Genomic DNA, 24,855 nt, shown 5'->3' with positions numbered 1-24,855 from the left:
CCCCGTGCCACGTGTGTTCTTATTCGCCCAGTGTTCCGCGTCCCGGGTGTCCCAAAGCCCCAGTGTCCCAATGTCCCGGGTGTCCCGGGTGTCCCGGGTGTCCCGGGTGTCCCGGGTGTCCCGGGTGTCCCAGTCTATCCAGCCATCCCGCCGCGGTCCGGTACCCCGCTGTCCCTGGCCGTGTCGCAGCCGCACGGCGCACGCGTGTGGGCAGGCGGCGCATGCGCACGGTGCGGCCCGCGCGGGGGGGCGGTGCCGCGGAGCGCCGGCAGGGGGCGCTGCCCGGGCCCGCTGGGTGCCCGCGCGTCCTGTCGCGACCCATCGCGACCGGCGGCGGTCCCGGCCCCTCGGCGCTGCTCGGGACATGGCGGCGCGGCGGGGGACTCGGTCCCGGTGCCGCACTCCCCCTGGTACGGCCCGGAGCAGGGCGGGGCTGGGCAGCGAGCGGCCGGGCCGGGCCAGGCCGAGCCTGCGGCCTCGAAGGGGCCGCGGTTGAAGAGGCCCGGAGCAGCCCCTTCCCCAGCCAGTGACCTCCTGTCATTATTGTGATATTTGTTATTTTAAAGGAGCAAGTCCCAGCGGGAGGGGCGCGCAGGTTAAGGGGGAGCAGCCTCTGGTGGAATCCCCTCAGCTTGGCCCGCAGGGGCCGGCGGAGCTGCCCCGCACCCGGCTCTGTCCGGGGTTGGTGTTGCAGAGCTCTTCCGACCCCGTCCAGCTCCTGAAACCCAGTGCTTTGTTATCCGAGCCCTGCTGGGTGAGCGCAGGTTATCGGTGTACGTGCAGCTGGAGCTGGACACTTCCCAGGAATGTGGTGTTCCACCTGCAGGCATCTGTATTTGTTTGCATTTACCCTACCCGTTGTCTCTCATCTAGAATAAAGTGTGAGACAGTTTACTCCTATTTGACCCACTTTGGTTTTTGGAGGTTCTCCAAAAAGATGATTTTTTTTTCAGTTACAAGAGATGCTGAATTTAATTGTTCTGTGCAACCTTAAAGAGAAGTAATCCCAAAACATAGTTAATCTGGAAATCATTAACTATCCTGACAGAAATATGGTTCTTCCTTGGGAGACTGAAGAAGTCTCTTCATCTGTGTTTTAGGCAGGAAGGAAAAGACTTTGGAACAGCCCTGTTCAACTATTGCAGAAGAGCCCGAGCCTGAGCCTGTTCCATATGTTCTGCAAGGAGAGGACATCCAGGCACTTGAAATTAAGGTGGAGGACCTGGAGAAAGTATGTATGAGTATTTTTACTGCTAGAAATAGCTGCCTTAACTGACACTCTCCTTTTGTGTGTTTAACAGAGGGTGCTGCCCATTTACCAAAGCCAAAACTCACTCCTTCAGCTGAGTTCTCATGCCATTTTGTCTGTAGGGCTTTTTATTATGATAAAATGTCAGCTCATCAGGTTCAGTTGCTAAAAGTAAAGCATTATAGGTGCCTGTGCAGTCCTTTCAAATGGAAGGATAAATCATCTGCCTCTTCAAAATTACATCTTCAGCTTTCTGATCTAATGAGATGTGTAAGTTGTTTAGTAGCTCTGTTGGCTTTCCTTCCAAAAAGCAGGTCATGGTGTGTGAGTGGAAGCATTTGAGTGTCACAGCAGCAGAAATCTCTTCTGGAAAGTGATTTAAAACTCTCATGCCCCTGTTATAAACTAAGATCCAGAGGAGTAAGACAGTAACTGAGTTGGTATCTGCACAGCTGGGTCACTGTGCTGTCTGCACAAAGTGTCCTGTAGGGGAAGAATCACAGAAGATTTGGCTTAGAAAGGACCATAAAACTCATCTGTCTCCACCCTCCCCATCTTGCCGTGGCAGGGACACCTTCCGCTATTCTTGGTTGTTCTGATCCCCATCCAGCCTGCCCTTGGACACTTCCAGGGATGGGGCAGCCACAGCTTCTTTGGGCACTCTGTGCCAGGGCCTCACTACCCTCAGAGGGAAGAGTTTTTCCTAACAGGTAGTCTAAATCTAAACTTCTGTTTTGAATCCATTCCTTCCTCGTCCTGTTGTTACATGTCCATGTGAAAAGTCCCTATCCAGGACTCACAGGACCCTGTCAGGAACTGATATGACTACTGTGCATATCCTAAAAGGATCAGGTGGAATAAAGGTGAGTCACTGTGTACCTAACTGCACTGTGACTGTTTATTTCCTGAAGCTTCATGCTCCACGCCTTCCCCATGATGCTGGGAGAATTCCAGTTCAGAAGAATTACCTTCTCCGCAAATACCGACCCAAGGAGGTGGCACATCTCGTAGCACATCCTGTTCACCCCAGGGCACCCAGGGGACCACTGACTTTTCCTGGTAGGATTCAACTTCACATCTTACTTCTGGGTTTTGTTTTTGCTAAGCCAAACTTTAGTGACCTGGCTCTGGGGTTGGGTATTTTTATATGTATGTTGGAGGACCAAGAAAGTTTGAGGATGGCTGTGAAGAGATCCTCCCTCATCACATTTTGGGAAGTCTCCAGGAGTTAAAGATGGAGGCCTTGGCCAGAAGAAACACTCAGGTTGGTTTGCAGAGTTAGGAAAATGCTGCTGCATGGCACTTTTCCAGAGGTGGAGTGTGGTGCCTGCAGTACCTTTCGATGCTTTCCAGCACCTATCAGGAGCAGGGAAGGCCTGAGGTGTGGTTTTCCCAGCCTCACACTCTCTGGGAGGGTTTGCCTTCAGAGAAACTGCACCAGCAGGTTTTGGAGTCCTCTGTGCAGGACCAGGTCATGGAGGGAACAATTACACAGGCTTCCTCTTCCCTCTGTGCCCTGCTGATAGTTTCAGGGAAGAGCTGGTGTTGCAGCAATGCCATTGCTGGAGTCTCATTACTCAGATAAATATTTCCTTTGTATCTGAGTGTGTCCCTACTCCCCTGGTTTCCTTCCTCTCAGATTACTAATATAACAGTGCTGTTAATCTGAAGAATTCTTCTTCCCTCTCCCATTCCTGTTCTGGTGTGCATGGAGAGGTTCATTAATGTTTAATCTCTCATCAGCTAGCAGATGCTATTAAGGTTCCTCATCCAGATGTTACTGCAGCAGCTTTAAAAGAGGAACATGGAGGAGAGAAGAAAGAAAAGGCACACCAGGCCAAACTAGCAGAGCACAAAGCTTTCCAGAACTGGAACCATCATATGGCAATGAGGAAAAAGCAGGAGAAACACCTAGGAGGTGAGAAAAGCTAAGGAGGTCTCATTCTGTGAAATTCTGTGTGCAGGTGGAGAAGTTTGATGTCCCCACACCAAACCACAGTGGTCATTGCCCACCAGGTGTAATCCTATTGCCATTGCAGTCTAACTCCATGTTCTCAGAACTTCCACACTTATGCTGGTGGCTCTGGATGGGGTGGAAAGATGAGCTGGTGGCTCTGGTTGGGGAGGGCATAGTGGATTTGGCAGGGAACTGTGTGGTGGGTTACAGGTGAACAGTAAGAGTAGCAAAGGGTGTGGCCAGAAGTGCAGCACCAATGGTGTGGCATTTTTTATTTATAGAAATTCTTCACAAGCCAGAGAATGAATTGCTGATGAACATGTCAGACAATTACAGGCAAATTCAGGAAGAACGTGACCTCATTGACCGGAGTCTCCCTGCCCTATTTCCTGGAAAGGTGAGAGCCCCACTTCCTGTGTGTCCTGATTGTACTGTTCTTTTGAAACACTGTTCTGAGTAAGTCTCTGAAGTGCTGTCAGGAGATGTTTATCACTCTGAATTAATTTTGTTTCAATTGATTCACTCTGAATCCCTCAGCTTGGTATCTGAGCAGAGCTTTCAGGGACATGAAAAATAAAAACCTGAACTGTGCTATCCATACCATTCAGGGGAAAGTGGTGATGAGCAAGTGGCATTTCTTGAATGTCACCAAAGACTGTTGTGCCCTGGGAAGTGGCATGGGAACGTGTTGCAATTAATGTTCCAGTGGCAGAAAGATCTGATAGCTTCAGGCTTGGATTTTAGTGATTGCCATGGAGAAAAGGGCACAGGTAAGGCAGGAGGGTTATGGGAATATTGTGTTAAAATCCTTTTTTCACATTTATAGCACTATCAAAGAATTTGCATTTGTGTGAGGCTTTGTTTTAATATCATTCTACCTTCATGTGCACTAGATAGAAGAAAGTTCTTTTGTCTTTGACAGCAGCCTGATAGAAAACGTTGGCTTGCTCTGCAGAAAAGGATAATCCACAGACTTTTAAAATGCTCATATAATCAGGATGAGACCTCTTCTTTTTAGCTTCGAGTGCCTGTGAAAATAGCTGCACAACTCTGTATCACTGGGAGCCTTGTTTCCCACCCTAGGGATACCGAGTAGGAAGTGAGTTCTGGAGCCTTCCTGAGCAAATTGGGGATGAGCTCACCGGGCTGACTCTGACCCTGACTCGGACAGAATGTGGGCACCCAGAGCCATTCACTCATGTGGGGAAACCTCGAACTGTCCAGAGGGAAACAGGTAAGGGAACACTGCAGAGAGGTGATTCCAAAGAAATGCAGCACAAGTGTGGAGGAGCAGCTCCTTCTTGTTAAGCCTCCTCTTTAAAACATTACAAGGCCAAAGTTTGGCAGAGAATGAAATTTGATTAGGCATGTGGGTGTGTAGAGAGTGAGCTCTTGTATGGGTATTTCCACAGGTCTGAAGCCTCCAAAGAAGATTCCTTGCCACCTAAACTGGGATAAGAGTCTTTTCCTGAAACATCGACGGCAGGAGCTAAAATCTCTCCTAGAGGAGCTGGGCTTTTTTAAGCCGGTAAGACCAGAGGAACAAGGACATTCTTAGTGTCTCTTGTCAGGTGCTGTACAGTAGCAACATTGCCTAAAGAGGATCTGGAAAAAGCATTAGGAAACTAAAACTTTGTTCCACAGTGCTTTACCTGGAAGTTCCCACATTTCCAAAGGGCCACACCTATGAAGGAGTTGTCCGACCTCCTAAAGTGTTGGATAAAGTCTAGGAGCCTCAGAATAGGACCCCTGACCAGCAGCACACAGCTTCCAGGACCTAGGAAAAACTTGCTGAGTACTGTTGCAGGACTTTGATTTAGTGCCATGGGGCAGAGGGTAGAGATCTTTACCCATGTGGAAGACACACAGAAATAATCTCCTGAAGGCAGGTGGCCCCTCTTCCTACAAACAGAACAAACTTCACTTTTTTGTCTTTGAAACCTCTCTGAGGGTGAGAAATATGTGAAGGACACTTTCTCTGTGCATCATTGCTTGTTGGGAATGCAGTCATCTTGGACTCCTGGGAATCTCAGAATTGGTTCTTTCCCATGTCCCTTGAGCATTCTTTGGATACCTCTAAAAACCATTGTAGGAGCAAGATACCACAACTTTACTTTACTTGACTGAGTTGGTGCATTTGTCTGATGTTTTAATGTTCTTTCTATATAAAAGAACAAGTGTGAGTTGGTCATTCTGTGTATGTCCAGGATCTGGAAGGACTGGAGGTGATTGGGAAAGGGCAGCCTTTCACATCTGTCTCAGCTGAGGCTTTTCGAGATGCCACCATTTCTGAAGAGATTGAGACCCTGTAAGTCTTACTTTGTGGCAAAATAAAGAAGTTTGGGTGTGCACCATTTGAGGATATCCTTAGCTGTTATGAATGGAGACAAGTCTCCACTGGGACATAATAAAAGGCATATTCTTAAATTATTATCACCATATTTAGGAGCCTTTGTCCCTTGGGGCTTTGTGTCTAAGGAGCAAGAATCAGAGAAAAGTTTTGTTGAGGCTCTTCCTCCAGTTTTCATTCTGTGTGGCTTCAGAGCTTACATCAGGCAGGGTGGGATTCTACTCTCAATTATTTCCATTTGGTTGTCTTTTTCTAGCTTTCCATCATTAATTTCCTGGTTTTCCCTGTTCTGTGTATCTGTAACAGACACAACCTGAGGGCCTCTTGTTCTTTTTCACTCATGTACTTCAGGCAGGTCTCATTCTTTTATATTCTGGCTGTCCTGTCCTCCTTGTCAGTGACATGTAGCTAGATGGGTTCACCACATCTGCAGGGTTCTGTCCCTGAAGAGACTGCTGTGTGATAAAACATTAAATGGGATTATTTCTTTTAGGGTCTTGTAGATCACCCCTAGTTCTTCCCTCTCTGGAAGTGAATTTCACTCCATGAAAATGTTGGCTTTTGTTTTCTTTAGCAGTGATCCCTTAGGTGACTCCTTCACTGTGGTTCCAGAAGCTGAAAAGGTTCCATCTTTAGTTTTCTGTGGCCAGCCTGCTCGTTGGATCAAGGGCGTCACTGCTTGCAGGGTAATTGTGAGATTTTAATTGTTTAGTCAAGCTAAGCCTAGTTGAATTCCCAAGTCAGTTGTACAGTAAGTGTCACTCCAAGGCCTCACAATGGGGGCTTATTCTGAACATAATAGAGTATCCCTATGTTTGCTCCAGAGAGATCTAGGAACAGAAGCTCTGGTTGTGATGTGAGGTTCAGATTCCCAGGCTTTTTCTGTATAATGGCCACTTCTTTGGACCTGCCTTACAAGTTCTCCTAGCAAGGCTTAACCCCTTTTTTGAGCTATGACTTCATGCAGAATAATTCCTGCCAGAAAGAGTAGAAATTGTTATCTTTTCCCTCTTTCTTGTAGAAGGAAATTGGCATTGCTGCCCGGGTCACCTTTGAGACTCTGGCTAGTGAGAAGGCTGAAAGCTTCCTGACAGTGACCAATGATGGCAGAGCTGCCATTTGGTACAACTGGATGAGGCTCCCCCAGCAGATCCCCTCCAGAGGAGCCAAGGGGAGGAGGATGCCCTATTTTTACTTCGATACCAGACCAGGTATGAGACCTGCTGGTCTCCAAGACCTTCTTACCCCAAGCAGAGAGCAGGAATTTGGGAGTTACCTGGGATGTGGAGTCTGACTAATGGCAGAGAACTGCTGGGTGATTTCTCCTGAGGAAAACACCCTGGGTGTCGGAGCTGACTCACCCCAAAAGAGCTGTGCAAGGCAGATCACTCTCCTGGAACTTAAAGGAAAGGAGGTTGCTTCTGCTCTGGGTGTAAATGGGTGAAATACTGAGCAGTGAATAATTTTCTAATGGCAAACAGGGCATAATCTTCTGCAGGAAAACCAGCTTGCTGTAGAAGGAGAGTTGGGAATACAGTTCAGGAACATAGGGACTGAGAGTAAATCTGGAAGGAGAACAATAGCTGGATGAAGTGTGATAACCAGCTAAATTAGGGGGAAAGTGTCTTGTAGAGAGATAAGGACACTTGGGGTGGTGTTGAAAAAGTGTCAGGCTAACCAGGTGGCTTCTTGCAGACCAATGCATTTTCTCTCTTACTTCAGGTGTAATTTTGCCTGGAGAAACTCGGAGGTTTTCCTTTATTTTCAAGTCAGAGAGAGCAGGCATTTTCAGTGAGCCCTGGGAATTTAGGACACATCCTCTGTTATTAGGAGGAACTCTGCTTCAGGTGACCCTTTGGGGAATTGCTGTGTATGAGGATAAATTGGCTGACTTCAGAGAGAAACTGGAGGTAACCAAGCATGTAGCTGGGTAACTGAGCTTTGAACTTTATATGAAAATAGAGGATAAGGGTAGGAGTGGACAACATGGTATTTTTATTGTTGTGCAATTACTATTGAGAGTGAGATTTACAGAATGTCTGCACATACTTGAGCAGGTTTGCTAAATAACATGAGGAAATCTTCATTCTATTGTAATGCTGTTACTAAAGTCATGACTGTGTCTCCTGAAGTGTTCACACTGGTCCTTTAAAGAATGAAATTTCTGTTGGTAATTAATTTCATTAGCTATTTAGTGGGAAGGGGATTGACTGCTGTACACTATGATAACAGTTAAGGTATAAATTGAAAATTACACCATGCTTTGAAAAGTATCGTTTGGGGGGAGGATTTGTAGAATTTATTTGAAAAACTGTTGGAAGTATTGCTGTGCTGTGTATTTGCAGTTGTTCATGTCCTTGTAACTCTATAATGAATAGTGTGGTTACAGGTAGGACTGAATTTGTGTGTTTGCATATGCAATGGAGACTCACACAAGTTGTTCTTGTTGTGGTGCCTCAGAGTGAGCTGGCTGCTCGAGAAGGTGCTGCAATAGTGAAAGACAGCCTGAATGAACTTCTTGACCAAATTCGGACACCCGAGCGCACCCCATCTCCTGTGGATGCCTGTGTCACAGAGGAAGAGCTGTTCCACAGGAAAAATCCCCAGGTGATGTTTGCTATTGGATGGACTGCACAACTGAAATGAGACCCATGGGGCTGCTGAATCCCTGGGGTTCTGAAGCTGGCAGAGTCTGCCATGGAGGCTTTAACAGTTGGGTTTGAAGAGGGAAGGTGCAGCTCATGTTTACCTTTTCCCCCCTTATTACAGTTGCATTATCAGCATCAAGTGATAAAGCAGCTGCATAAACTATGGAGACAGCACCTGGCTGTTCCTTCAGGCTTGGAGAAGGAAGTGCCCTTGGACCAGAGGAGAGCTGCAGAGGACATGGAGTACCAAGAGAACACCTCAGAGCCTCCCTCTGCCCAGAGCAGCACCACTGAGCTCACACGTGGGAAGTACACATCAGAGGAGGCTCCAAGGGAAAAGAGCATTGAGGAGGATGAAGCAGGTCCTTCAGGATGGAACCTTTCCCTCGAGGACTTTAAACAGGTGGTCACCTCTGTTCCCACAAGCTGATGGTGTGTTAATTCCCCTACCAACAGCCCAGCCTGCCCCAGTGTGAGCCCACCTAAAGGGCTGCTGCCAGTATGCTGAGAGATTTACCATGTGTGTTGGCTCTGCTGGCCACACCCTCAGGGCTCTTGTAAAGAGATTCCCAAGAGAGATTCTGCGGGCTGTTGTGTGAAGAAGAAAAGAGAGCCACACAATATAATAGATATTTTAAGCTCTTCCCCTGTTAGCTTTCTGTCATCCCAGGACTGAATGTGGGGGGGGCAGGCTGGGCTTACAGCCTCCTGTGGCTCCCCCAAGGGTTCTTCTTGGAGAGTCCTTCCTATTCATCAGAGAACTAAGGGGGCACTCATGACAGACTGTGGATAAAGTACAGACCTCCCCAGATTAAAGTAAGAGTGCTTTGGATTCGGTCCCTGCATTTTCTGTTGTGCTGTCTTGGAAATCTCTCTGTTTTTATGACTAAGCTTTACAAGGGAGCCTTCTAGCTTGACAGAATCCCTGTTTCCCAGCACACCTGAAGTTGCAAAGGGGATTAATGTCAGTCTGATGGGGGAATCCGGGATTGTTCCACAGATCTTGGGAACCTTGACCATATCCTAGCTGTGTAGGAAGCCCCATCTGGATGTGTAAGTGCCCAGTGCAGCCTGGTTTCAGACAGGTGACCAGGAAGACAGCTGTGGGCTGCTCCACTGAGCTCAGGGGCTGGGAATAAAGACTGAGAAGTGCTCCACAGCCCTTGTGTGTTTTCTCTCCCAGGCTATAATGTCAATCCCAGAGGAGGAGCAGCGGGAAGAAGCACTGACCCAGCTCAATAAGGCAGCTCTGGAGCTGTGTGTTGAACAGAGGCCAACTCAGTCAGAGCTTCTGTATCCACTCTGGTGCGTTACCTTTGCAAGGAAGAGCTTGTGAAAACATTGTGTGATCAACAGCGTCAGCAAGCTCTGTTACGAATGTTGTGAGTCAGAGTGCACATAATTATATGAGTTCTAGAAGTCATCTTTACACTCTGATTTTTTTAATAGCTTAATTGTAGCAGTTCTCTAGGACCCAAATGCCTTTTTTTTTTTTTTTTTCCTGTAGATAAGTTTAGAATATTAAATGCATGTAGTTTTGGAGAGTGTACAAGATTATTTCTGGTAAGATTATTCCAGTCTGTATTTATGAAACCTTTGGGTATTATCTGTACCCTTTTACTCAGATAACTGTCTCCTTCCTCATACAGTCTCTCTGTTCTTTGCTCAGGCTTTCAGACTGTAAACACATCAACAGCTTTGAGTTGCTTCTAAATTAGAAGGATGCAGGTTCCTCTCGGGAAACACAGAGCAGGTTGATTTACCAATGTGTGTCATGTTGAAGAGCAGACCTAGTTTCACAGTAATATTTATGGGTTCCTGGGAGCCTGTTGATTTGCAAACCATTGAGACCTTGGAGGGATCTGACACGAGGAAGGCAATTTAGCACCCCCCTGCACAGATATTTAGACAGTGGGTGCTGTTCTGTTGGTTTATAATTGCACAGGGCAGCTGTCAGGTGCCTTCACTTCTGGGCACCGGGTCAAACAAGGTGGCAGCTGCTGCACTGTCTCCCTCCTGATCCTGATCATTTTCTCAGCCTCCAGCTGTGGCGTGGAGCAATTGATGACCTGGTGAGTCACTCTCTGAGGCTGAGATCCCTGCTTGGTTTGATTAAGAAGGATACCTATGTAGAAGCTGTTCCAGAGGAAACAGGTAAATGGTGGTTTGAGCACAGCAACTGCTTTCTGTTGGAAATAAAAAAAAACATGATGAATTTGAACTGAAATATCAATTTCAATATGTCTCCCTGAGGGAAAAGCATCAGGAAAAAACCCAGCAGATTGTGTGACATTACTAATTGGGGTCTGTGGTTCAGCATCAGTTAAAAAAAAACAACCACCCACAAAAAAGACCTGTTAATTTAGCTAGGTCTAGCCATGGTTTTCACACAGACTGACCCAGCAGACACTGGGATGAGGAATGAGACCTCTTCATTCCTTGTTTAAAAAAAGAACTCTTCAAGGTAGTGTTTTTCAGTGCAGTACATCTCAGATTAATTAAAAAGAGGAAAATATACTGCAAAAGTATTCCCACTGTGCTAGTGCAGTGGGCTGGACTTTCTGGATGTGTGAAGGCTTTTGGTTAATTGAAATATTTTCTTTTGTAGAGGAAGTAAAGCAAGGAGGAGCAAATAAAGGAGGAAAGGAAGACAAAATAATTACTAAGAAAGAAGAGAAAAAGGATAAAGAAGGCAAGAAAAGCAGAGGGACATCAGGGAAAGAGAAAGTGGTAGGTGTTGGGATGCTTGGTGAGCCCTGAGTGCTGGGGACAGTGTGATCCATCCTGAGTTTGAGCTGATTTCCCACCCAGTGAAAGATGTGCTGCTGCTGGGAGATGCACCTTGAGCAGTGTCCTGACCTAGGTCCATTTTTCTCTTGGTCTGTCCCTGATTAGGATCATTCAGGCAGCAGAAAGCTGAAAACAAAAGATGAGAAACAAGGATCTTCCATTTCAGTGCAGGACATGAAAGGTGGGGCAGAGTCCATCAAAGGAAGAGATGAGAAGCAGACAGTGAAAGAGGGAGCTGAAAACACAGATGGGGCAGAACCTGCTCAGGAGCAGGCAGACTCTATTGCACTTGAAACATACCAGGAAAAGCTCTATATTGAAGTGAGTCTGACCAAAGCTTGTATCATTGTCTTGGTTTTGTTCTTTTCTTGTAAGGCACACTCAGGCTCAGGGGGAGAGGCAGGAATTTTGTTAAACTCAGAAAACTGGCAGACATATGTCCCTTGTGCTGCAGCAAGGTAAGTGTGAAATCCAAATTAATTTGTTTCAGCCTAGAATCTGCTAGCAGAAATCCAGCCATTATCCAGCCACATGCGGGACTTCTATCTGGGATGCCTTTAGCATTGCTTGCAGACTCTGGAGGGATCAGCTGAATTAATTGTACCTCAGATAATGTTAAACACACTTCATAGCCAGAGAAGTTGAAACTAGAGCTCTGTTAGCAGCAGGCTGCCACTTCTGTGTGGTTGTGTGTGTGCACATATGAAAATGTACCTCAAATGTACCTCAAACCATTTCTGTCAGTCTCAGCCTCAGGATTTCTTCATGTGTTTTCACTGCAGTCTTCTCTGAATTTCTGTAGGTTTACAGGCTGCTGGATTCAATGGTGAGTGAAATGGTATCTTTATTTGAGGATGTAAAGCAGTAACATGCTCTGAAGTGGAAGTGAAGCCCTCTGTATGTAGAAATAAACTTGCTTTTAAAAAAATGAAATAAATAACCATGTTTACACAGATTGAGTGGAGATTCTTCTTTCTGAAGTGATTCAGTGATTACAAATACTGGGCTGCCTTTTTTCTGACACACTGTGATGTGAGACTACTGCTAGGTCATCTGTTACTGCTACAGATGATGCTTGCCAAGAAGAGACAAGGCAAGAAGCATCACCACCTCAGAAAACGTTAAGACTGGAAAATACTGGTATTTCTGCTAAAGGAGAATTTAAAAGTGCCAGTTACCATGAGGTGTGTTCTTTGTGTCTTGATTGTGCTTGGCTAGCAGGTGAGTGAGCAGGGTGTTCTTGTACTCATGAATACTGGTACCACGAGAGCAGACAAATCCATCCTGGTTTTTATCATATTTTTGGTGGCTTGTCCAGTCTCCCCTTGGGACTTGCTGATGGGATGCTTGTCTGAGGCATTCTGGATCCCACTAAAAACACTGTCCCAAGGGGTGTTGCCACCCTGCCTGGTTTTGCACTCAAAATTTTCCTTCTTGTGCTGATCTTGCCATCTCTTTCCATTGAGCTCCAGGTACCCATGCCCCATTCTGAGCCAGGTGTTACATGCTTCCTTCCAAGACTAATCACTCTTAAATGAGAGAAATTTGTGCTCTAAAAGTTGTGAGCCATGGTAAGGCCTCGTGTTAGAGACACCCCTCCAGTCCATCCATCTGCTTGTGTGTCTGGGCTCATCACCATTTTCCTCATGTGTTCATCACTGCTGGAATGGGGCTTTTTGTGGAGGCATCCCAGACCTGAGTTTGGCACATTGGACTTTACTTGGAGCAGGTTCCCGAGGCAGAGTGAGCTCTGTGTGGGGTCTGTCTTGGTCTGATGTCAGGAAGTGTCACCTTCCTGGTAAAAGCAGCTGGACAGCATTCCCCAGAAAGGCTTTGGCCCTGTAGAGCAATGACATCAGAGTAGATCATTAATTGGGGATGGTGATCCCACTGGAGCTCTTAGGCAGCAGATGCCTATCCATGCTGAGCATCACTCAGCCATGAGTTCAGTGGCTCCAGGTGTGTCCCTTGGGCACGTGGCCCTGTCCCTGGGCTGGCACACGGCTTGGAGCTGCACATGTAGTGTGAAATGACTGCTTCTTCTGCTGAATTGGTGTCTGCTTCCTCATTTTAACTCCTGTGCTGTCCCTGGGGAGAGTATCTATTCCTCCCCTTGGCTCCCAGCAGCACCATGGTAAAGCACAGCTTGTTTTTTTCACTGGCCAGGTGAGGCTCCTCATCTTTTGAGATGTTTTCTCTTTGTGGGGTGTGGGGAAGCATTTTGGCTTCTACAGCAGCAGGAGCCTCCTCTGGCTTAGCGGGCACAGACCCACAAAGGGAATGTCTCTGCTCAGCATTCCTGGAGTGAGAATTTCAGCAACATTTTGAGAATTGGGAGGAAAAAGGCCTGAAGTTGGGGTGTGTCTCACAGGCTCTGACAATAGCTCCTGCCTCCCTGGAGATGATTATCAGCTTGTGAATCTGCCCAACTCAAACTGCTCAAGCCATCTGTTTCTAGGAGAGTCTGCACAGTTGAGAGGCAGGAATCCTTTCATTTGGTAGCTTTACCTTAAAGGATGGCAAAGCCCATCCATATCTCCATGGATCCATATCTTCAGTCCAGCCTATTGAAACCAGGCTCCATGTGTTCATCTACCCACAGGAAAATCTGTTAATACAACACCGGGTAGATGAAAGTTTTACATCAGTCACGTACAATGGAAGAATGTCCTGTGCTGGCATCTTTCCTCCCCAGGGAGGAGTCTGGTGGCAGAGGGCAGGTGGGCGGCATAGGAGTTCTGCAAAGGAGAACAAACCTGTGAATAGTCTAATTTCTTGTCATAATTTTTTGTCATAAGTATTGCCAGTGCCTCTTCCAGCCTTGGACAAGAGTGTCCTCAGGGGGCAAGGTACAAGGAGCATGCAAGAAGGGATATGCTGGGCCAGCAACTATGATCCTCTGCTGTCTGGCTGCTGCAGCTTTTTGTGAGCCAGCTGCTTTTTTTTTTGCCTTTTTTTTTTTTTTTTCATCGATTTATGGAAGTAACAGGGCAGGAACTGCAGTGGAATTAGAGCTGGCTTCCACAGAGCAGCTTTAGAAATATATACCTCTTATTTATAGGTCCAGTGTAAGATGTGGGCTCTGTCCTTAGCACAGAGATCCTCAGGGCTGTCAGCCCTGCATTCTGCAGGGCCCTGTAAGGCTGAGTCCTTGCAGCCAGGCAAGGAAATGATTCCTTCTCCTCTCCCAAATGTGGGCAATATTTGTATTAGTGTTAATAATTTGTGTTGTGTTTGCTAAATAAGCAAGGTGAGTGACCTTCCTGGCCTTGGGAGTCACATTCCAAACCCATCACGTAAGTGGGGCCTGAAGATGCCATCACCAGCAGAGAGGATGGGAAGAGGGGGAATTGCAGGAAAATGCTGCAAGCAGAAGGTGACAGTGCATTTCCAGAGGTTTCTTAATGGCAAAGGGGGTCTGGATGAGCAGCCAGCCTCTGCTGAGGGCAAGCAGTGCTGTGCTGGGTCCTATGCCCACAGTGGGGTTTTGGGCCCTCCAGCATAGAAGCCCCACATTTGTACAGCTCCAAAAACAGTATTTTCCCTTCAATAGTAAGGTTCACTTATAAAAAAATCACAGCCTGAAGAAAGGCAAGTTGTCTTTTGACAGAGTTGTCATCTGACACAGTGAAGCAGGAGCATTGGGAATGGAAGAGGAAGGTTGGAGCTTGGGCTGCAGTGAAGAACACTTGCCATTTCCCAAGCTGGGATGTTTTCTGGGCTGACGTGCAGAGGGTTTGGATGCTGGATATGCTCTTTTCCCACACTGCGGCTGGTAGTGGGAATAGATGCTTATTCAGCCTGCACAGCCAGAGCCTGTTGGGAAAGTCAGGCTGCTGAGATCTGCAAAGCCCCCAGAGACACATGGCCTCCCCCGAGACCTAAGGCAGGACCCTAGGGCAAAATGGATCTCAGCTCTGCACTTTGTGGCTGGCGGGAGCAGCAGCAGGAAGGCACGATCCCCCTCCCACCCCAGAATGTCTCAGCACCCCTGAGATGCTTTCCATCGTGAAAAATGTCAGTGATATTAAAAAGATTATATATATCCATAATACTTGAAGGGCTGTCAGTGATTAAAATGGAAGGCAGAGGCCGGGAGAGAGGGGGTGGCATTGAAATGATCGAGAGACATGACTTATTTTGTCATGTCATCTGATGCCTCCCTCTCTCCCCCCAGCCAGGCTCCGGGAGCTGTTCAGAGCAGGGGAAGAACCCGCTCCAAATTTAGATCCCAGAAAAAAAAAAGAAAAAAAAAAAAAGAAAAAAAAAGAACCCAAATTGCGAGCGTGGCCTTGGGTAGCAGAGAGGGAGCTGCGTGGTGGGGAGCGTCGACATGCCTCGGAGCTTCTTCCGCGCCCAGGGACGCGGATTTCTGTCTAAAAATAATGGGGGGAGGAGGGGAAAAAAAAAGGGAATACAGGCGCGCAGGCAGCAGCGAGCAGCGCCTGGCTGGCTGCCAGAGAAGGGGCAGTGACTGAGCATTTACAGCATCCCCGCCTCCCGCATGCAGCGGGGCAGGGGCTCGGCGCCGCATCCCCCGCGGCCGGTACCGCACCGCGCTGCTCCGCACCGCACCGGGGGGGCCTGAGCGCCTCTGCCGGTGCCCGGGCAGTCCCGAAGGGGTTAAGCCGGGACCTGCCGCCGGGACCTGCCCAGCCAGCCCGGCAACTCGCGGCGCGCAGCAGGAGCGGGCGGCTGCGGCCGCCTCCAGCCCGCGCTCATCGGCACTGGCGGCACTGGCGGCACTGGCGGCGCGCAGGTAACCGGGGCTGCGCGCCCCCGGCACCGGGCTGCGCTGGGGGGGAGAGGGACGAGGAGGAAGGTTCTGGGCGCCGAGCATCGCGGGCTGCGGGGGATGCCGGGCCCCGGCGGGCAGCGTGATGCCGTGCCGCCTCCCGGGCCGGGCTCGGGCCCCCGCGGCGGCTGCGGGAACCCACGGCACGGCGGGGAGCGCTGCGGGGGCCGTTCCCTGCCGCTCCCCACCCATGGCGGTCGCTGCTCCTCTCAGCCCTGCACCTGATTAAGGATGGAGCTGTAATCCCCCCTCCCCTCGCCGGATACTTTCCCCCCTCCCGACTTGCAGCCCCCCCATCCCTGCCGCTCCCCCTCCAGGCCGCTCCTCCTCGCCCCCCGCCGCCCCCGCAGCCCCCGCGCCGGCCCGCAGGCGATGGGGACCCAGCCCCGCAGCCGTGTCCTTCTCCCACCTGGCCACGTCTTGGTCAAGGTCACTGCAGTAATTCCATATGAGCTGCTGGGTGCTGCCGCCTTATCTCCCACACGGCTTCTGTTTCACTCCCTTTATATTCCAGGGAGGGGGGGGCATGATATTGTGTTTGATAAACCCACAGCTCTTAACCCCGCTGGCAGCTCCCAGCCCTGATTACGTTCCTCTCATCCCTGCCCTAGCCCATGCTTCCCATCTCTTTCCATTCAACTTCCCAGGCCATCTCATGGCGGGCAAAGTCCAGCTGGGGTCAGGTTTCTGGCCAGGATGAGCAATGCCGGGAGCCTGTCATTGGACCTGGGGTTTGTCCAGCTAGGAAACCTGTTGGAGGCAGAAGGAACTATCCTGCCTCCTCCTCACACTGCCGGTGTGCTTGCTGGTGCTTTCCAGGCTGGTCGCACCTTTGGAAAACGTGACTTTATGTCCACCTGGGTGTTGGTGGAAAGCAGAGCGTGGAGCCAAGTCCTGGAGGACTTTGCTGTGTTGCTGCCCTTGTCCTGGAGGCATTTCTGTGCCAGGCAGGCTGTGGCCTGGCCGTCTGCACCACGGGCTCTCCTGGAGGGATCCAAAGGCCATGCTGACGGGCTGCATTGTGAAAGGGAATCGGTACAGGGAAGCATCTGGAGAGAAACTTCGTTCACCCATGAGCACGGCGGTGCCAGGCTCCTCTCTGACTCATGGGAGGTGTTGCTGGCGGAGCTGTGGGGCTCCTGGCCCACTGCTGCTGGCCCACAGGAGCAGGAGGTGCTGGACTGGTCACACGGGTTGTGTGGGAGCGTGGTGGGTGCTGTGCAGGGCCTGTGGGCACATCAGCACGGCCCTGGCCCAGCTCTGGTGGGATGGAGCAGTATCCTGAGCTGGGAGAGGGCTGGATATGGTGCAGCAGCTGCAGTCCAGGGAGCTACCGGCACCCAAGATGGGTGATGGGATGCACACTGATAATCGCTGTCTGCAGACTGCTGTGTGGGGGAGATATTCCTCTGCTCGCTTGTGTTATCTTGGATGGGGGAAAAATTGCCAGTGAGTTTTGTCACAGCTGCAGTGAGGGCTCTGGGAGCAGCTCAGCTCCCCAGTCCTGTGGTGCAGCCCTGCCGAGGGCAAGGCACCTCCAGGCAGCCTCTGCCTCTCCCTCAGCTTGGCCTTCTGAGAAAATGAGGGTGAGCAGTGTCTTCTCACCATGCAGGGACAACGTGAGGATTTAGGACCAGCATGGAGCAGGGCACAGGGTTGTGATGCTGTGTGAAGACAGGTCCAGGCTGCCCCACATCACTGCCTCTGTATCAGTGTGGTGCATCCCAAGGACAGGCATTGCCCGTGGGGAGGTACCAGGGCAGCTCCTGACCATGCCAGCCCTTGCAGCCCCTGTGTCTGAGCCCAGAGGAGGCTGAGATAGCTTGGGGTTTTGGTGAGAGGGGCATTGCATTCATTATCTGTCCTGCTGGCTGACCTGGCTGTTAGCACCCTGAATTTGCCAGCCTCTTGCAGGAGCAAAATTACCGAATTTGCTGGGAAAATCTGCCTGAGCAGCTGCCAGCAGTAGTGAGTCGCGATAGGCTCTGACTCATGGCGAGGTTTTGGGTTTGCATGATGCAGCCTTGACAGCACTGAGAGCCTAGGGCTGACGGGAGAAGCTGTGTGCAGCTGCAGGTAGGGCATCTGGAGGTACAGGGGAGCTGCTGTACGTCCTGTCCTCCTCCCTGCAGGGGAGGGCTGGGAGGCCCTGAAATCAGCTTCGCCAGGACAGTGGAGGTGAGGCAGACAGGACCTGGAGGAGTGAGCTGCCATTTTCAGAGGTTACTTTTAGAAGCAGAAGTGCAGGGTAGAATCTCCAAATGTTGCTGAATCCAGAGTCAAAACCTATGGTGGCTCTGCAATGCTGGGTATCACTTGCCATGAGATTTCTTTTCCCCTTGAGTGTCCTGTGTGTCTGAGCTGGTGAGCTGTGGCAGCCTGGCAGGGTGCACCTGATACCCCTACGATGGTCACATCCACCTTGAGGGGTGCCCCTGGTGCCAACCAAGGGCTCTGGGGATGGGTCTTGGTGGTTGGGGTGATGCTGAGATCTCTGTGTCACTGTTCCCTGCTGCAGGCGCTGGTGAGGCTGTGGCTGTGCTCACTCATCCCTTCTCCACCATTCCTGCCTGCCAGCAGCAGGTCTCCGGCACCACACAGCCATGACGACCTCGGCGCTGCGCCGGCAGGTGAAGAACATCGTGCACAACTACTCAGAGGCAGAGATCAAGGTGCGGGAAGCCACCTCCAATGATCCCTGGGGACCTCCCAGCTCCCTCATGTCCGAGATCGCCGACCTCACCTTCAACACGGTGGCTTTCGCCGAGGTCATGGGCATGATCTGGCGGCGGCTGAACGACAGCGGCAAGAACTGGCGTCACGTCTACAAAGCCCTCACCCTCCTGGACTACCTCATCAAAACCGGCTCCGAGAAGGTGACCCACCAGTGCCGGGAGAACCTCTACACCATCCAGACGCTGAAGGACTTCCAGTATGTGGACCGTGACGGCAAGGACCAGGGCATCAACATCCGGGAGAAGGTGAAGCAGGTGATGGCGCTGCTGAAGGATGAGGAGCGGCTGAAGCAGGAACGGGCACACGCGCTGCAGACCAAGGAGCGCATGGCCCTGGAGGGAATGGGCAGCGGCAGCCACCAGGTCACCTACGGCCGCCGGGCGTCACCCTATGGTGAAGATTACAGCCGGACACGGGGCTCACCCTCCTCATTCAACTGTGAGTGTTACTGACGGCTCGCTCAGGGGAGGCAGGTGTTGCATTTGGTTTGCACCTGCTTGGTGCCCGTCGTTCTTCTGCATCTTTTGGGATGGTGGTGCTGAAGCCCATCCTGCACCACAGGGCAGAGGTTTGCCAGTGGTAGACCCCAGCAGCAGTGGCAGCTGATGGTGCCTCCAGCCTTAAACTCATGGCTTGTTTGATGTAGGGAGCTCTAATGTGTGGCTACATCTCCTGGGGAGGCTGGGCATTGCGACAGAGCCTGCTGATGTGCTCCCCCAAAATACCTCAGTACTGATGCCACTCCCTTTCCTTTTCCTCTTTTATCTCCCAGCATCATCCTCATCCCCACGGTTTGCCTCTGACCTGGAGCAAGCACGGCCCCAGACAACAGGAGAGGAGGAACTGCAGCTGCAGCTGGCACTGGCCATGAGTCGGGAGGAGGCAGAGAAGGTAGAGTGACCCTGCCTGTCCTGGGGCGTGAGGCATCTCCCTGTACCTTGCCTCATCTGTGAATACAGTGGGTCAGTTCCCTGGGAAGAGGCAGGATTTTGGGGGCTGCCTGAGGCTGGTGCATGTACCTGCAGCTGCACCAGGCTGCTCGCATTGTGTCTGGCATCCAAAATGGCCAGCAGGCAATGGAGGCATGGGCTGCCCCTGCTCCCTGTTCTCATATTAGACAGGACAGCACCAAGCTGGGATCTGTCCAGTCTCCCAGACCCCAGGGTGAACTTGGGGGGTCTCCTGCATTTACCCCAACCCCTATCCCCCAACCTGGCTGCCCTCTTCTGCCAAGGACTTTTTGTCTAAGCTCTCCCATTTCTCTCACCTACCCACAGAGGTTTTAGGAGGCAAAGCCTTGTCCAGCAGGTTGTGTGGACACAGGGCCAGCAGCATCCCCGTGGCTGGGGGCTCACTGCACACAGGTGCTCTGTCCCACTGTCTGGTCCTTTCAAACTGGGCTGGAAGGAGCACTGGGAGACAGCCCCAGGAGGAATCAAGCAAGTGAGCTGTTGTGCCCAGTGTGATGCCACCTCAGGCTGTGCCCTCACCTATCTGCTGTCCCCTCTTCCACCAAGGATGGATTATTGGCTCGCTGGAAACCAGCTGGCATGGTGTGCATGAGCCTGTGGGTACAGCCAGAATGCCAAGTCACAGGGACATGGGGACCAAGGAGCTGCATGGCTGGACTGGTGGGCATCCCCTGGAGCTGGCACTCAGCACCATGAGCTCAGTCCTGGCAGGGCAGGGGATGTGCTCTGGAGATGGTCCTTGTTGCTGCCAGTCTTTCCTGCCTGATGGAGGCTCTTTTGGAGGCAGAGCAGAGCGTATATCCCTATTTTTGTCCTGAAATTGGAGTATTTATAGCCTCCTCCCGCTGCTCCAATGAGCACTGTAGAAACACTCTGGAAAGTGTTGCCTGTTTGTTGGAGTCCATCTGGGCTGCACATGGATGTGCACACATGTATGGGTGTCGACACGTGCACACCCCCACCAGGGTACCCATTCCCAGCCCCTGTGAGTCTCCTCCACACTGCTGGAAAAGTGCCATGGGGTGGTGATCAGGGCCCCCATGGTGGTTCAGAGACAGCCTCTCCCCAGAGTCTACTCTGGTCTAGGTGTGGGGCTGGCAGGAATCCCAAACTGAGATTGGTCAGTGTCACAAACCCTCTTCCCCAGCAGGCTGCCAGGGATGCCTTATTCATTCTCTCTCCTTCACTGACTGCATCAGAGTCCCCACAAACCTCTCAGGGGAGATGCTGACTGCCTATTTTAGAGTCATCCCAGCCTTAAATCCAGCAGCAGGTGATAGGATTGAGGAAGGAGCTGGGCAGGGAAGCTGAGCAGGAGCTGGTTGGAAAGCACAGGGACACTGGGCTGGGGGGTCTGCAGGCAAGGCCAGCTGGATGGGCACAGGTGCTGTGCAGGCAGGAAAGGGGCTGCAGGAATGGCAATGACAAGATGAGGGACAGCCTCCAAGAAGTCCTGCAAGCTGAGGGCAAGCTGAAATGTCACCCAATTTCCTCTGTTGCCAGAAGCCACTTCCTCCACTTTCCAGTACAGACGAAGAAAGGCAATTGCAGCTCGCGCTCGCGCTGAGCAAAGAGGAGCACAAGAAGGTACCTGTGTCCTGCAGTCCTGGCACTCTGCTCTCCTTGCACTTGGTCTTCTCTCTGTGGCACCAGAGCCCGAAACATCACTTGCTCCGGTGCCCGCTTTGCTTTCGCTGCTCCGGGCTGTCTGCTGAGTGCTCTCCTGGGGGGCTTGGCCCTGGAGGAGCTGTCTGCTCAGATGCTGGGACTTTTTGGGTGGCAGCTCCTGTGCTGGGTGTGTCTCCTGGAGAAGGTGCTGGCTGCAGGGTTGCTGAGCTCACAGGCCCCATCCCTTGTCCCCACAGGAGGTGAGGACTTGGCAAGGGGAGAACTCCCTGCAGCAGCGACCGGTGGAGGAGACTGCCCCAGGCAGGGACGAAGAGCAAGAAGAAGATAAGATGAAGAAAAGCCAGGTACAGCACTGGAGGCTGGGTGGCCACACAGGGGTGATCCTGCAGGTCTGCCCCAGGCTCCTCTCACCTCTTTATTCCTTTTCTGTCTGCAGTCCTCTATTCTGGAGCTGGCAGATATATTTGGGCCAGCGCCAGCCCCCTCCAGCCACACGTCTACTGACCCATGGGATATGCCAGGTGAGGAAAACCTGCAGGCTGCCAAAATTTGGGACAGTGGCAGAAGGTTGTCCCTTGCCTCTGTTCCTCCCCAGTCCCCAGGAGCTCAACAGTGAGGACCTCTGCCTTCTCCCTCTGCTGCCTACTGTGTTACACACCCAGGTGGTACTGCTGGAAGCCATGGTCCCCTGGCCACATCCCCACCACTCAGCATTCCTCTGTGCTCTGCATTGTTCCCCTCTCCCACCGTTTCCCTTTTTTTCCAGATATGAAACCCAAAGTGGAGCTGGTGGCTTCTGCCTGGACCGGTACAGCAGATCCCTGGGTGCCAGTCCCAGACCCTGGTGGGGAGCCCCTCTCCCAGGCGAGCAGCTCATCCCAGCAGACCTCTGCTGGGCCCTGGGACTTTCCCCACAGCACCACTGCAGCTTCTGACCCCTGGGGGAAGGCGCCCATGTCTTCTGGCTTCCCTCCTGCAGACCCCTGGGGAACAGCATCCCCCCCAGCCCCCCAGGGCTCCAGTTCTACTCCAGCTCCTGACCCTTGGGCTGCTGTGCCCGAACAGCCTCCAACCCCTGGTAAGAGGCTCAGTGGACCTTTTGGCTTTGCTGAGGATTGAGGACAGCCTTGACCATCACTACCCTCCTGCAAGTGGGCATCTCCGGGTTCTCCCCTCTTCCTCCTTCAACCAGCTCCCCAAACACCCCCTCCCCACCCTCCTGACCCTCAGCAGGACTTCTGCTCACCCCTCAGCATCCTGAAGACTTAAAGGAACTTTTAGGCTTTATCTTTGTACAGAATAGGCTGCTTTAATTAACAAGGCAGTTAATAGAACCATCCTGTGGGAGCGGATGGCAGCCCCACACCCCTCCAGCAGCAAGATGATGCTGTGTCCCATTAGTGATACCTATTTGTTCAACCCAAATGACCCCTGTACAGCCTGCCAGGACCAGACAGGACTGTTGCTGGTCACAGCTGCCACGTTGTGAATGGTGAAACCGTTGTAGAACCAGCCTGTGTTTCAAAGCTCAGCGTCACTCTCAGTTCCTCCTTGGTGTTTCCTCCAGCCTCATGCAGGTCCTGCATGTGTTGCCCCCAGTTCTGGTCCCTGGTGAGGGTTGCAGAACCTGAGGCAGGGGGGTGTGCTGGTTGCTAAAGCATTCCTGCAGACCTGTCCTTGCTGGGGCTGGGAAAGGGGTAATATGGCTGTGAGCAGTAGGGGTGTCTTGGTCTGCAATAATCCCATGATCTAGTTCATCTAAGCCTTCCCTGAGTGCACATTCCTGACCCCCAACCCCATGCCCCACACTGCACCCCCTCTTCTCTTTCTCCTTGCAGGCAGCAACCCCTGCCTCTCTCCTGCCCTTCCATCTCCTGCCTCCCACCTCCCTGCTTGCTCCCCTCCTTGAGTGTCCCCTCTTCCTCCCAGTTCCAGGGGGGAACGCTTTTGACCCATTTGCAAAGCCGCCTGAGCCGTCGGAGCAGGAGCCCTCACAGCCATCCTCCTTGGCCAAGTCCAGCAGCCCTGTGGGTAAGAGCTGGGAGTGGGCAGGTGGGGATGGTGACCTGTCCCTGCATGTGGCAGGGAGGAAGTTCTAGGGCTGGTCAGGGTGTATGTAGCTGCTTTCTGGCGTGGCCAGAACTTGTTTCTGCGGGCACATGCTGTGGTGTCAGTCTGACCCACAGCTGAGGGAGCAGCCCAAGTCTGTATGTACCTGTGTCCCCAGTTCTGCTGTCTCCCGTGATGGCTTGGGGGATATTTGGGCAGACCATGCCGCAGGCTCAGCCCCACTGTGTCGCACTGTGACCTGGGGTGAGGTGTGTTGTCAGCCACCCTGGTGGCAAGGGAGGATGCTGTCACCCTTGGTGTCTCCCAGCTGGCTCACGTGTCTCATCTCCACTCCCTCCATCCCAGAGCCTGACCCCTTTGGCGACCTGTTCCCCAGCACCAGGCAGGACGGTGCAAAGAGCTTTGACCTTGCCAACCTGGCTGACTCCCTGCCTGACTCTGGCAAGGAGCGGAAGGACTGTAAAACCCCCGAGGCCTTCCTTGGCCCCGCCGCCTCCTCCCTGGTCAACCTGGACTCCCTGGTCGCACCCACTCCAGCCTCCAAGACCCGCAACCCCTTTCTCTCGGGTAGGTGCTGCAGGACTGCTGGCCGAGGGCTTCCCTGGGCTGGGCAAGTGGTGGGCAGGGGAGAAAGAGGAGGAGGAGGAGGAGGAGAAGGGCTGGGGGTGGCCTGGCAGTCCTGACACATCCAATCTTCTTGCTAGGTCTGAGCACGCCGTCCCCCACCAACCCCTTCAGCCTCTCCGAGCAGCCCAAGCCGACCCTGAACCAGATGCGGACCAGCTCTCCAGTGCCTGGCCTGCCCGCCGGCCACCCCGCCAATTCCATGACCTACAGCGCATCCCTGCCGCTGCCCCTCAGCAGTGTCCCCGCTGCCACCGCTGCTCTCCCCGCCTCCGCCAGTGCCTTTCCGCAGGCTGGCACCTTCCCCGAACTCCCCAGCACCTTGCCGCAGCCTTTACTGCCGCTGAGCGGCCCCCCGGCCCCGCAGTCCGCACCCGGGGGGCTCAACCCCTTCCTCTGAAGCCTCTGGACATGTGGACTTTCACCCCTTCCCCAGCTGTTACAATCGCCCCGATCTTTCCTTCCACCAAGACTTTTGGGGGTTTGCTAAGCGGCACGGGAGGGTGTCCCCAGCCAGCCCCGTCCCCGTGCCCACCGTGGGGGGCAGCCAGCATGAGCCCCCCTGCTTTAATGGGCAGCAGGGGACCCCTTCCCCTGCGAGGGCCAGTGTGGGGGGCCACGGTGGGGCTGGCTGGGGGGCAGCCAGCATGAGCCCCGGTGCTTGACGGGCAGGAGGGAACGCCCTTTCCCTGTGAGGGGCCGTGGCGGAGGCCTCACGAAGGGCTGTGGTGAGGGGGCTCCTCTCAGCGGGCCGGCCGGGCGCACGGGGCCCGGTTGCCGGATGGACGCCCGGCGCGGTGGGGCTTAGCCCCAGAACCGCGGGGATCTGGGGCTCCGCGGGGCTGGGGGTGGAAGCCGCGGGTCCTCCCACCCCGCGGAGTTCGCCCTCCTTTGGCTGCTCCCCCTCACCCCGGCCCGCCGCCCCCCGCCCGCTGCCGGGCGCCGCTCCAGGGGCGGGGCCGGCGGTGCTGCGGCGGCTGCGGGTGCCCGTGCGACAATAAACTGCGCTGAGCGACCCGGTGTGCGCCTGTCCGTG

At 52.5% G+C, this 24,855-nt stretch overlaps 2 protein-coding genes and 2 long non-coding RNA genes across 7 annotated transcripts; 2 read left to right on the top strand and 2 right to left on the bottom strand.

Annotated features, from left to right (window-relative positions):
• Window positions 1-280: 280 nt before the first annotated feature.
• On the top strand, window positions 281-11,949 carry MYCBPAP (MYCBP associated protein). Of its 3 annotated transcripts, XM_033518620.1 has the most exons (19): window positions 281-410; window positions 1,101-1,231; window positions 2,161-2,308; window positions 2,410-2,513; window positions 2,993-3,167; window positions 3,488-3,603; window positions 4,290-4,440; window positions 4,619-4,734; window positions 5,414-5,514; window positions 6,131-6,242; window positions 6,578-6,767; window positions 7,279-7,466; window positions 8,017-8,163; window positions 8,326-8,607; window positions 9,388-9,509; window positions 10,243-10,358; window positions 10,813-10,934; window positions 11,100-11,452; window positions 11,797-11,949. In XM_033518620.1, the coding sequence occupies exons 1-19, from the start codon at window positions 365-367 to the stop codon at window positions 11,822-11,824; spliced, it is 2,748 nt and encodes a 915-aa protein (XP_033374511.1). In that variant the 5' UTR covers window positions 281-364; the 3' UTR covers window positions 11,825-11,949. The 3 variants fall into 3 exon arrangements, with proteins under 3 accessions (XP_033374511.1, XP_033374512.1, XP_033374513.1); XM_033518621.1 differs by lacking the exons at window positions 2,161-2,308; window positions 2,410-2,513; XM_033518622.1 differs by lacking the exons at window positions 281-410; window positions 1,101-1,231; window positions 2,410-2,513 and having other exon boundaries at window positions 2,226-2,308.
• LOC107212533 lies at window positions 9,625-11,398 on the bottom strand. Its single transcript, XR_001524485.2, has 2 exons — window positions 11,295-11,398; window positions 9,625-10,390 (listed from the first exon to the last, which is right to left on the bottom strand). It is a non-coding gene; the product is annotated as an uncharacterized LOC107212533 (long non-coding RNA).
• LOC107212532 lies at window positions 11,822-16,742 on the bottom strand. The gene is made up of 3 exons (XR_001524484.3): window positions 16,199-16,742; window positions 13,503-13,732; window positions 11,822-12,833 (listed from the first exon to the last, which is right to left on the bottom strand). It is a non-coding gene; the product is annotated as an uncharacterized LOC107212532 (long non-coding RNA).
• Window positions 15,471-24,835, top strand: EPN3 (epsin 3). Of its 2 annotated transcripts, XM_015645924.3 has the most exons (10): window positions 15,471-15,753; window positions 18,308-18,963; window positions 19,298-19,416; window positions 21,000-21,083; window positions 21,362-21,469; window positions 21,562-21,646; window positions 21,892-22,203; window positions 23,055-23,156; window positions 23,541-23,762; window positions 23,900-24,835. In XM_015645924.3, the coding sequence occupies exons 2-10, from the start codon at window positions 18,393-18,395 to the stop codon at window positions 24,217-24,219; spliced, it is 1,923 nt and encodes a 640-aa protein (XP_015501410.1). In that variant the 5' UTR covers window positions 15,471-15,753; window positions 18,308-18,392; the 3' UTR covers window positions 24,220-24,835. The 2 variants fall into 2 exon arrangements, with proteins under 2 accessions (XP_015501410.1, XP_015501411.1); XM_015645925.3 differs by lacking the exon at window positions 21,000-21,083 and having other exon boundaries at window positions 15,472-15,753.
• The last annotated feature ends 20 nt before the right edge of the window (window positions 24,836-24,855 follow it).

Source organism: Parus major, chromosome 18 (genome assembly GCF_001522545.3).
Source record: "Parus major isolate Abel chromosome 18, Parus_major1.1, whole genome shotgun sequence".
NCBI classification, from domain to species: Eukaryota; Metazoa; Chordata; class Aves; order Passeriformes; family Paridae; genus Parus; species Parus major.
The sequence above is the reverse complement of the archived record's forward strand: the minus strand, read 5'-3'. Positions and strand labels throughout refer to the sequence as shown.